The 12,801-nt window shown below is 39.4% G+C and overlaps 1 protein-coding gene across 1 annotated transcript in view; it reads right to left on the bottom strand.

The window, feature by feature from the left end:
• SPAG17 (sperm associated antigen 17) overlaps nt 1–12,801 on the bottom strand; it is a 246,415-nt gene that overhangs the window by 141,822 nt on the left and 91,792 nt on the right. Inside the window, exons 5-7 of the mRNA XM_011933064.1 lie at nt 8,369–8,555; nt 6,217–6,411; nt 4,287–4,468 (exon numbers count right to left, since the gene is read on the bottom strand). Of these exons, the coding sequence (XP_011788454.1) occupies nt 4,287–4,468; nt 6,217–6,411; nt 8,369–8,555 (564 nt within the window). The remainder of the gene's footprint in view (nt 1–4,286; nt 4,469–6,216; nt 6,412–8,368; nt 8,556–12,801) is intronic.

Genomic DNA, 12,801 nt, shown 5'->3' with positions numbered 1-12,801 from the left:
TTATACAGGAAAGCAAACCCCTAAATCCCCAAACCACTGAATCCCAGCCATGGTGACCCCATTTATATTCCTGAACCTTTCTTGTCCTTTTTTGTTTACCACAATGTGGACTGTTTCCTTTGGAGGGTCATATGGCTGCCTAATGTTTTAAGAGCCTAATTAATGCTTCAACTAAAATAAATACAACTGAGTCATGAGTTTCAGCAGTGTGGCCTATATTCTTAGTATCTCAACTCCTAAAACACATTAGGTAACTTTAATATCTTCAGCCACTGACAAGCTATAGATGATTTCTTACCTGGCTATGCAAGGAGCACAATGGAAACACTGACTCTGCTTTGTGGATCATCTACCCAAGTACGTTGCATCTACACAAGTATTTGGGCAATCAGTATTTCTTCTTTTCCTCCAAGCTCCACTTCTTTCCTTTCACCTGTTCTATCTCTATGGCAAAACACTAACAAATCCTGATAGACTATTGTTTCTATAATACCCACAAGTTTTATGAGCTGGCAAGCAAACTGTAGCTCAGATACCTCTATTACTTGGGCTTTTGCTTCCAGAAGTAGGAAAGCAATGTGATGACTGGGTCTGTCTGCCTGGAAGCAAAGAAGAATGAAATAGGCTCATCCTATGTCTGAGTTCAAGAAGTAAGGTGGTATGAGATGGTTCCTTGTATGCAGAAGTCCAGTGACATGCACAGCTCTGCCAATCACTATGGTGCACCTGGTTGCTTGCTGATTTCCCATTCCCACTAAGGCCGAGGCTTCTTCAGTCAAGCTTCAATCTGGTGTTGCTTGCCCAAATTCTGGCATACAAATATGTTTTTGTTTTTGTTTTTATTTCTAGGAAATAGAGTAAAACTTTTGCCCAGTGATCCCTTAGCTTAATCTAGATAATTCATTTTAAAATCCAACAGCAAATCACATGCTAAGGACAACACATTACTTCAGCAACCAGGGTCTTAACTTGAAATGTTGCTGATGTCTTCCAGGGACAGTTATCATGCCTTGAAGGGCATTTATTTGATGTAAAGCTTTTGTTACCTTGGTTCAACAGAAATATAGCCTGCTTGTTTGCAGCCAAAGTTTGGAAAGGTTGCAAATGCTTTCCTCCAATAAAAGGGGAAGAGGGCTCCTTGGATGGATCCTATCCTGGATATGAAGACATTATCAGTTTACAGATATAGCTTAAAGTGTGACACTATGCATTTGATCTGCTTCTACTAGGGGTAGATTTATCATTTTTATTCTTATTAAATGATCTTGTTTAAAATGAACTTTGATCTTACCTATTAAATTCAATGACCTTTTCTTCTAGAATCCAACTTAATGACTGAACCATTTTCAAGACTTTCCCTCCCCATTATCCTCAATGCTGAGTGCTTCACTCACAAACCGTATCTTAGAGAGGCATGCATGGGCTTTAAAAGATTACTATAGTTGGACCCAGACCACAGCCCTGGTATAAGATGATATTCAGTAAATACCTGCAAATTGACTAATAGATCAGTCTGGGAAGCTGGGCAACACAGCCCTAATTGGCTCTGTAGAGACCTGAATGTTTTCATTGTTGACAGTTACCTTCATGGCCCAACTAGAGACCCTTTACATTAATGTTCCACTTCTGAAGTCAGGAATGTTCCACCATAACTAGAATGGTAATATTTTTCCACATAAAATAATTTTTCTGAACTTTAGTTGCCATTTAAACTCTTCCATTCTGTATTTTTAAAGTAAAATACAGCCACTACCTCTTTCTTTAAAACGAAGTGATTGAAATCTAATGAATAGGAAATTGTGGACACTGCAGTGGGAAGCAGAGTGCTAGAAATGGTGCTCGGTCCTTTGAAGTTGCCATTGTATACCATAGTGTTCATGTCTATGTTCTGACGACGCAATGGAATGTACACAATTTTAGACTCAATGCATTTCAGCTTTATTCAGCCTGTGCCTGGAAAGTAAAGAAGACACAGAATAGGGAGCCCTAGCTAGAGACGGAGCAAAAGGTATTCGGTTTGAGACTGACTTAGAAGCATTCTCCTCTGAATGAATTATGGTTCAGGAATTATAAGGCTGGGATCTCCCATACCAGGTTGAACAAAAAATATACACAAGTTCTTTATAGGGTATGTAGCCAGGACTTGGCCCAAATGAGAGGAGCGGTGTTTCTTCAAAATTTAAATTTGTGGATGTGGGTTTTATTAACCAGAGATTTTACATGCTTGGGAGAACAGCTGGTCCATGGAAGACAGATTAAGAAGCTGGATTTGAGGTGGGATTTCAGGATCCCAAAGAAATAGCCTCTTCCCCCAATATATGTCACATTTTTAGTATAATCTAGAATTTCAAGAAAATAGGATGGAATGTTCATATGTTACTTGGAATGCCAGTATCTCTGGGATAGGGAAACATATCGACCCAAGACAACATGAAATAGTAAAGGACAGGACAGTGGGTCCTTCTTTGAGCTCAGGTTTAGGAGGCAGGAGAGTGGAAGACAAAGCAGGAAAGCTGAATCTATCTAGATGAAGGGGTGGGGAGGGGCAAGGACAAAGGGAGTTGGGAGTCTCCAGTCTTTCCCAGAACCAGCTCTGCTTTTTATCACAGCTTTTCTACATTCAGCTTCATTTTCCATGCAGAGAACAAGGCTGAGATTCATCAGGATATCAGACTTAAGTGTGGTGTTTCTACATAGTGACATCTAATGCCTTGTGTTAAGAGTCTTTATAACTCAAATGGATCTCTCCATTACTACTTATTCAAGTCCTGTCTATCCCTCAGGGTTCAAGTCTAGCCACCCTCCTCAGCGTTATCACTTACTTCTCTAAGTGCATATCCATCTCAAGGTAATAGAACCAGGGACACTCAGAGACCAAAGTGTCCATGCCCCATAGCCTACCCTCGGCTGTAGAAACAGTTTCAGGCTTTGATCTCACTCTTCTTTCAGACAGTTGGCTTTTGTGTTTTTTTTTCTTGTCAGCTACCCACAGTCACTGTGCAGATACCCATCCATCCTCCACACTCCACTTTGCCCAGCCTCAGAGCACTCACTTGATATGGTCTTTCCCTAGGACTTTGCTTTCATTTCAGCTCCCTTAATGCTGAAATATATCGTCCTGCAGAGTATTCAACACTCCCAGGTCCCTGTTAGTTGGGATAAGGGGTCAACTAGAAAGAGACCTGAGAGATTTTCTGTAACAGAGGGATGCCTGAATACTTTCCACAACATCTTCCATAAATAGTCACTTGACCTTCTGTTTTGTTAAAAAGCCATCATGTATCTGTCATTCACTACATTTCCAATCATTCCATTTTTTCTTTGTGTGAATTAGTAGGAAACTTAAGAGTTTGTTTCACATAACCGAGCCCCTAGATATATGGGTCCTTGACCACTGCTTCTCTCTTTCACAATTTTAGTCTTGCCTCTCTGCAAGCTCCTCAATAGCAGGGGCCAGGAAACCCCAATCTTGGGAAATGCCTGATAACTACAGGGCCAAGATCAAGTCATCTTATTAGGATAGACCTTCTAGGCCAAATACATTAAAAGTAAGATTTTGGGGCCAGGCACAGTGGCTCACACCTGTAATCCTAGCACTTTGGGACGCCGAGGTAGGAGGATTACCTGAGGTCAGGAGTTTGAGACCAGCTTGGCCAACATGGTGAAACCCTGTCTCTACTAAAAATACAAACATTAGCTGGGCATGGTGGCATATGCCTGTACTCCCAGCTACATGGGAGGCTGAGGCAGGAGAATCACTTGAACCCAGGAAGCAGAGGTTGCAGTGATATCATACCACTGCACACCAGCCTGGGTGACAGCGCAAGACTCTGTCTCAAAAAAAAAAAAAAAAAAAAATTGGGGGGAATAAAAGCAAGGGTTTAGAAAAGCAATGTATGAACTGAAACATAAAAAGTCAGACACGTAATTCAACAAACTATAAAATTTACTATGTAAAATTAATATATATGAAGATTCTAATTACTGCCTAGAACATTGTTGTTATAAAACAAAGCCATGTATCACCAAATAAAAGAATCACCATCCTTTTGATCCTCATCTACTACATCTTATTATTTGTTGTTAATTCACACACTAAAAGCTAATGAATCAGACTATAATCATCATTGAGCATTCAATATTATCATTATCCTGATGATAAAAGAGCCTAGCTCAATGCCTTGTAATCAGCACTCAGTAACTATCTATGTCATGAATAAATGGAGCAAATAGAACCATTGTGTCACATGTTAAAACCATGCATTCTCAGTAATGTGTGCACTAACCATTATCTCGCCATCTGACCAGTCAGAAGGAAAATCAGCTGCTTTGACCATGTATTCAAGTCTAGCAACATCAAAGAGATTTGCTTCAGGTTTCTCATTATTCAGGACTGGTTCCAAGTACTTCCAGAAAGTTTTAAGCTCTTTTATGGCATTTTCTTTCTTCAATTTTTCTGCTTCTAGATCTAATAATAGCAACATGTTTATATTACAAAATGAGAGTGTTAAATGTTTTCCCACTTTAAGTGGGCATGGTGAGTCACATGCATTGCAAGATATCTGTACAGTACCAGAAAATGTAAATAAAGCAATGTAATTTTGATAAATTTTTGAAGTTGGAGTATACAATTATTAAATCAGAGAACTTTACTTCTGAGATTCATATTAAATATGAGCTTATCTCATGCCTTCATTTTATAGTTGAGGCCCAGAAAGATTATGACTAGGTCACACATTTTGGGAGCTAAATATGTTCAAGATTTCCATCACTCTTAGATGACAATCTACATAAGACCAGTTTTTCTGCCAAATCACTCTTTTAATCAACTTAGTGTCTGCTACATAACTGATTACAAATGCAATTTATCTGGTTCTCCTTCTTCTATTCCTAAAAACAGACTGGAGCAATGTTGTATGTTTCAGTTACCTTTTGGTCACATTAAATAGCAAGAGGCTTCTCTGGGTATTTGTACTTTTACTGTAAAATAATGACAGATTTCCATAAAATTATGCTTAAAAGTTTGCCTGAAATATTTATGCTTATTACGTCTATACTTAAATAGTAGTTTCTACTACTAAGATCTCATTATTCTATTATAAAGTCTATTTTTTATTATTTTATTTTTATATATTTAATATTTTTATAGAGAGACTGTGTTTGGAGCTTATGCAGCATTTTCCCACTTCAATAACAAGCCATTTAATGTTATAACTATCCTCTGAGATAATCAGGAATAGCCTAGGTTTGAACCTCAACTTTTTAACTTAATAGCTGCCTCTAGACTGAGAGAGTCCATTTTTGTAAAATGGAAACAATAAAACATACTTCCTAGGCTTCTTGTGAAAACCACATGAATCAATGTACTTAATGCCCTTAGCATTGAGCCTAGTCCCAAGACAAGAGCCCAATATGTGAGAGCTATTAGTATTATCAAGGGCAGCTATTTCTAACTTTGAGCAGCAATTTAAAAATGTAGTGTTATAAAAATTGGGATGCGGCTGTGTAAGATACAAAGCACTATGCAAATGATATTATTAATAAATAACAATAAAAGCAACAGCATATGGCAGAAAAAACTTGGGCATCTGGTAACACAATCTTACACCCCTTCCATAGAAGTCCCCAGCAAAAAGGGGCTTTTTGCTCCCCTTCCACAGAAGTCATCTAGGATAATCTTCTTAGATGAAGATCTCAAGGCTCAAAATGGCTAAATAGCACCATGATTGGAACTTCATCCCACAACTTGCTAGTCTAAGGCTAGGAACATATAGCACCCCCATGACTTCTCACAATAAGCCAACGGCAGAACAGGGCAAGAAGCCTGTGACCTCCCCTGGGCTACTTGGTGACGTGACTTCTGCAAGAACAGATTATTAACAGTGATTCATCCAGCCCATCCTTTAGGTAAAACTTATAGATCAAATGCTCCAGAGAAAGGTAATTGGATAACCGAGTCTTCTGACCTACAGCCTGTCTTCTGTGGCTACACAGGGATATAACACAGGGTATGATATAAACACTGGGTATGATTTTAATTTGCAAAATTTACAACACTTGGCTGGTGCAAGCACAGTAAATAGCAAATCAAAGTCTTGAAAAGATTTAATAACGTACGAATTGTATGACTATGTTTTGGACAGAAAATTATACTTGTATTTTAAGGACAGTGGGTAATACTGAAGGATTCAGTAAGTTGTGTAGCAGACTGCATACCTTCTGGCTGAAGAAGAACTTCCTGCTGCTGGTTAACTGCTGCCAGGTGTGACTGCAGAGGTTCATAATTCTCTGAAGATATTTTAATCACGCTGGTTATAGGAATGCCAAGCTCAGCCATAATTGCTAATAGTTGAGGATTGTTGAAGCCCACGACTATAATGTAATGTTGGGCACCATCATCTGGCTCATCGTCTGTTCAAAATACCATAAAGCAGAGCAGCCATCATTGTAAAAGAGAGCAGGTTGCACTCAGCCAGTTCAATGGCTATATACATTATGCATGCATTTATAATCCCTCTGGCTTGCCAAAAATGATCCAGTTGGCTGGAATGCAGTCATGTTGACTGTTTTTCATTATTGCTCTTCCAGTAAGAAGGCTGTGACTATTTTACAAAATATTAAATCACTTTTGCAAATGAGACATAGGCGTAATAGAAGGACAAAACTATGTGGGGCTTGTGGTCATGGAAAATGTGTGCTTGGGTTTTTGTTAAAGAGTTTAGTCTGTAACTTTTCTGGGTTCTAATCTCTTTTGAGCAACATCTGGCTTTACTCCCGAATTACAAATAGCTACAGCTTTGTGGTATTTTATAACTAGAGGTGTTTACAGGAGAGGGAAATATTGAATATGGACATGCTCCCTTAAAAAGTGTTGTATGCACTTAGGTCAATGGGTGTGAATCCGAGGATGGATTATGTAGTAACTATGTATTTATTGCATTAAAAATTTAAAATACATAGTGTGCACTTTCCTAACATTTTTCTCCTTTATTTGGCCCTGGTTATACTGTTTTATGAATATTAAAACATAAGTTTATTTTAGAATGTGACATTCTGGAGGGTGAGAATAATTGTTACACGTTAATACTGATAGCACATGGTACACAAAAGCACTACATTCACAAAAGCCCATTAAGATCAATACATAAACAGTGCAACAGAGGCACAATTTTTCATTTTTAAATAATGACTTTTCTTCTAGCACTAAACTAATCAATGTTAATGTTGCCCATGAACTTCATAGTATCACTTCTTCCAAGTCTATTAGATTTAGAGCAGAGATGCATGAGGGGAGTCAACTGGTAAAGGATGGGAAAGCCCTCTGCCATCTCATTTAAATATGCAGATAATAACAAGTAGATCATTTGTGTTCAAGGGAAGGCAGGAATGAATTACTTACAGCTGCCTAGGATGAATCATTTTTATATTAATAAACTAAAATGTAAGAAAAATTCTAGTGTCTCTATCTAGGTAGGGCAAAATGATTGTAGGGGAGTTAGGGTCAGGAAACTATGTGCTCTATGTGAGTCACCAAATTAACTGGTCTGATTTTATTACCACTGTGTTTCACTCATGACCATAATCACTTTTTATTTTGCTTTATAATTATGTCTGACTTTCCTATATGTGCACAACAAGATAGTAAGCTCCTTGGTGGCACAGTCAACTGGCTATCTCAGCATTTATTTGCACTGTGTAAATGTGGCCTAGCAAGACACATGCTTAATAAATATTTGTTTAAGAGAGGCAGGTGTAGTGGCTCTTGCCTGTAATCTCAGCACTTTGGGAGGCTGAGGAGGGAGAGTCACTTGAGGCCAGGTGTTCAAGACCACTCTGGGCAACATAAAGAGATCCTGTCTGTACAAAATAAATTAATAAGTAAAAAAGTTGAACATGGTCGTGTGCCTGTAGTCCCAACTACTGGGGAGGCTGAGATGGAAGGATGGCTTGAGCCTGGGAGTTTGAAGCTGTAGTAAGCCATGATTGTGCCACTGCACTCTAGCCTGGGTGACAGAGGAAGACCCTGTCTCAAGAAAAATTTGCTTACAGACACAAATGAATTGCAAATAGAAGTCTTTTTCTCTCAGGGTGTCATGGGAGTAAGTGATTTATGTTTCTAACTAGTGGAAAGGCTGGGAAAGACTAAGCACAGTTAATGGGATGACTGCTCCAATTGCATCACAGGTCATGAGGCAGGAAAATTCTAGTGTCTCTATCTAGGGCAAAATGATTATGAGGGAATTGGGGTCAGGAAGCTATGCACTCTATGTGAGTCACCAAATTAACTGGTCTGATTTTATTACCACTGTGTTTCACTCATGGGAGTGAAACACGTGAAAGGCACCGACAGCAACAGCGCCTTACTGACCTACGTAACGATTGGTGTCGTCGTCTTCTCCTCTCCGCTTTAACTGGGTGGTCTTTTTCATTGGTGCATTGGCCTCAGGCTGATCTTTTCCCTTTCCTTTGGCAGGCTTGGCACTTGGAGTCTTTTTCTCCTTGGGAGATTTTGCTTTCCCTTTATCCTTTTCTAACTTAAGTTTGTCTTCTATTACCTGGAATGAGAGAACACTTTTTTCTCCAAATCAAACAGTGAGCAAGCAATGGCTTTTCTACTGCCAGGTGAATTAATTCTTCATCTCATTCAATCACTTGTATACTCTTTATTTTTTATGTATTTATTCTATAAGTCAGCTTAGTGGAGATTCCAGCTTAAGTTGTGACAAGGCACATTTATGTATGAGGACTGGAGGGGTGGGTGTCAGAAAGCTGGTTACACAGACTTCTGGAAGAGAATCAGTCCTACAGGATAGCCAAGTGTGGCCTAAGAAGTCACCCCAGTGGTTGGAAGTTAGGGCAGGAAGATAATTCTTAGTACATAATGGGGTCAGGAGTTTAGGTTTATCTTTTAGTCTAGCCCTGGAGAGCCTCTGTCTGAGTTTCAGAGAGAGTTGGGGTTGGTTATTAAAAACAAAATAAAACAAGAATTAAAAATAAAAAGGAAAAGAGATATTTTGCTAAAATCTCCTTGATAAAGCATTTCATAGTACAAGTAATGTATTGACCAATTTTTAAAAAAAGATTAAAAGATTCTTTGGGAAACTTAGCATTAACTAAGTATTTTTATTATAATCCTACCAAAGAATGTGCAGACATAACCAATGGTTGCTATTTGATGTCTTCAAAGATGGGGTCAGAATGAAACATCAGTTGGCAACACGAATTCCTTCCATGATGCACTGGGGCATGCTTAGATTGGCATGTGCCATGTAAAGATTAATTCCGCCCCAACACCCCGCTTTTCTTTCTTTCCAAACAGTCGGCAAAAATGTTGTGCAGTACTTCATAATGTAATTACACTTTCAGTTCATACGTTTATTAATACGAATTAGTTGTACTCATTGAAATGTTGTGGCAGTGCTGGATCATAAGGTGGCCCTGCAGAAGACCTGGAATATGTTTATATTGCTATTTTTATCCCTACTTAACAAAATTAAAACAAAACTAATTACATTATTGCAATGTATTGGACTCTGATATCTACCTGAGGCCACAAAATCCAAATTTGAAAAACTCTATGACATTAGAGATGGGGAGAGATGATATGCTGCTTTGGCACCCAGCTAACAGAATGTAACACAGAAGGGGAGAGGAGCACTTCCCCTACTCTATGTGGCTTCTGGATGTTAAGGGCTCCAGAGGGCCCAGTTTAGCTTTGGCATCCAGTGGTGCCCATGGGTTCTAGCACCCATGGCTCTAGTGGTGATGAAACTGCCACAATCTGTACTTGCTCCTAAGCAGAAGGAGCTTCAAGTGTCACTCACAGCCTGGGGTGGAAGCAGGTACAGACTGTGAAATGGTCTTAACCATTTCTAGAAAGTGAAGAGAAATCCAACGTGGCTAGAACATATATAAGTGGAAAAATTAACTCCCTAGAAGAGCTAGGGTCAAAGAAGAAAAGATATCCCTGGAGTGGAAGTGGAGGTCCGGGGAAACCGCTCTATGCCAGACCAAAAAAGGGGATTGGAAGGAAAGGAGAGCATTACCAAAGTCAAGCTTGCCAGACTTTACACACATCTCCCTTAGTCGATTCCCAATGACACAAATGTGGTAATCTTAACAATAGAATTTCATTAAGAACAGAAGTTCTGAAAATGTATGGGATGTTGGTATTCATCTACTCATTCATTCATTCAGTGAATATTTTTATGAGCTTCAATTTCTGTCCCAGGCTTCCTCAGCAGCAGAGGGAAACATCAGTGGAGGCTGCAGGTATCATTCACAACACTGGGTAGAGGCAGCAACGAGAGCACAGGTAAGGTACAGAGGAATGAAAGGGTTCTAGCATTTCTCTCTGCACCAGGTATAAATCGGTGCCTAAAATGGGGCTGGGCTCTGCCCCTTGAGCTCACAGCCCACGGGGAAAGATAGAGAAAAAGAAATACAAACAAACAGATAAAAATGTAACTACAAATTTTAATGACTGCTATGAAGAATAAAACCCACTGTAGTTATAGAAATACAATTGAGAACACTTTCATAAGTAGGTGATGAATGACTCTCTGTGGAAGTGACATTTGAGTAAAGACCTCAAAGACAAGAGTCATACACATAAGAAGGAGGGAAAATGTAGTGTGTGTGTGTGCATGCATGTGTGTGTGTGTGTGTGTGAAGGCCCTAAGGCATAAGAAGTCAGTCATGTTCAAAGAACTGAAAGGAGATGAGCCCAGCAGGGAAATTAGCAGTGGAGGTGCAGAATAGCCCAAGATGAGGTATGTGAGGCAGGGCGTGGGCCAGGCCATCCAGGGCTTTCAAGGTAGAGATAACAAGTTTATGTCTTAACTAAAATGCAATGGCAAGATTTTAAAGGGTTTTAAGTAGATGAGCTCTATGATTTTGCAAGATTGGAAACCAGAAGACTCAGGAAACTCTCGCAATAGTCCAGATAAAACCCTATAGTGACTCAGATTAAAGTGTTGGCAGAGTGAAGAAAAATAGATAGAGATGTATTTTGGGTATTAAAACTTCATGGGTTGAAAGATTAGATATGAAGTCTGAATAAGGAGGTACACTAAGATAATGCTGTGGATTTTAGTTTGAGAAACTGGGTGGTTGATGGTGTCATTTACAAAGATACAGAAGACTGGGGTGATAAATGGTTTTTATTTAAGGTGGACAGAATATTAATAGTGCTATGTCAACTTTGAGATGCCTCTTGAGAGGTCAAGAAGGTAATTCAATACACACATTCTCTCCCCAGAAGAGAAATTTGGCTACAGTTACAATTTCGGGTGTGCGTAACATACAGATAGCAGTTAATTGCATGGGAAGAGATGAATCACCATGGGTGAGGGCTCTTGAGAAATATGAGAACTGAGTCTGAGGTCATGCTAGGGACTCCAATGCTTACCAGTGGGTATAGGGAGAGATGCCAGCAAAAGGAGATAGAGAAGTGGCTAAAAAGGTAGGAAAAAATATATGGTGTGAAGCTAGAGAACTAAGAAACCAAAAAGGGCAAAAAGACAAGAATTGGCAGTTATAGGTAACATTAAGAGCATTGCTCTTAATGGTGGAGTGTGGAGGTGGAATATAGGAGGACAGTATCAATAGAGAAACCACTTTTATGGACAACTGTTTCTGGAAGTTTGGTGGTGAAGCAGAACCAGAGCTCTGAGTTGTTCAGTGGGTGAGTGGATGCAAGGGGGGTATAAGGTCAAGGTATGTATATATGTAAAGTCAACAGATGTTATGCTTGCAGGCTGATGGAATGATCCAGTAGAGAAGGAAACAGTGAAGATATAGGGCTGAGGAGACTAAAGTTCTCCAGGAGTCAACATGGGATAGGAACAAAAGAATGTGTCAATGACTGGACCTTGATAGAAAGAGAGGGAATTTCTTAGTTTCATAACTAAGAACAACAAGAAGAGGATGGGTGCAAGAAACAGAGACATCTTGATGGTGTTGAGAAAATGTTTCAATTTTTTCAAGTGAAGCATGAGGCAAAGTCATCAACTGAGAAAAGATAGGAAAGAGGTAGGTGGTTTGAATAGGGAAGATGACATAAGAGTTATCTTATGTCAGAAAGTTGGGGAGCAAGCTTACTGAGGTAATATGGTAGGACTCTGCTAGTGGTGAGAACTTATTGAAAATGTTGAGATTGTTAATTTTAAATGAAATTAGTCTAATTGTGTAAATTTCTCCATTTATATTTAGCTGCTCAGGAATAGAAATGAAAATGATGGATCACTGAGTTCACCCTGGGAGGGGTTTTGCAAAAACGATTGTGACGGAAGGAGAGACGAGCCAGAGGAATCAAGAGTGAGCAGAGAAACGATAATATTGATTGGATCATGGAACCTAAGCCAAACAAATAGCAGGAGAAGACAATGAATATAAAGTGTTGGGATCTATGGACTGGGATTTATAATGTGGTTGAAGAAATTATGTAGGAGGATATTGGATTATGAGTAAGAGACAGGGACGGGAAATTTCCAAGGTTAGAGAACAGGAGATCTCAAGACTTTGGAGGTGATGAGGGCTTCAGTGATGACAAGGTTCAAGGGAGGCAATGGCTTAGGCGGAGAGGAGGAAACGATCATTAGAGAACTAAGAGGCCAGTAAGAAGAGCATTCCTCAGTAATAAAAAACATCAAAAAAAAGCAGAAGAAGAGGAAGAAGAGGAGGAAGAAGAAGAGGAAGAAGAAGAGGAGGAGGAGGAAGAAGAAGAAGAAGGAGAAGAGAAGGAGAAGGAGAAGGAGAAGGAGAAGGAGAAGGAGAAGGAGAAGGAGAAGGAGAAGGAGA

This window comes from Colobus angolensis, unplaced genomic scaffold (assembly GCF_000951035.1).
Source record: "Colobus angolensis palliatus isolate OR3802 unplaced genomic scaffold, Cang.pa_1.0 Scaffold124, whole genome shotgun sequence".
Classification (NCBI taxonomy): Eukaryota; Metazoa; Chordata; class Mammalia; order Primates; family Cercopithecidae; genus Colobus; species Colobus angolensis.
The sequence above is the reverse complement of the archived record's forward strand: the minus strand, read 5'-3'. Positions and strand labels throughout refer to the sequence as shown.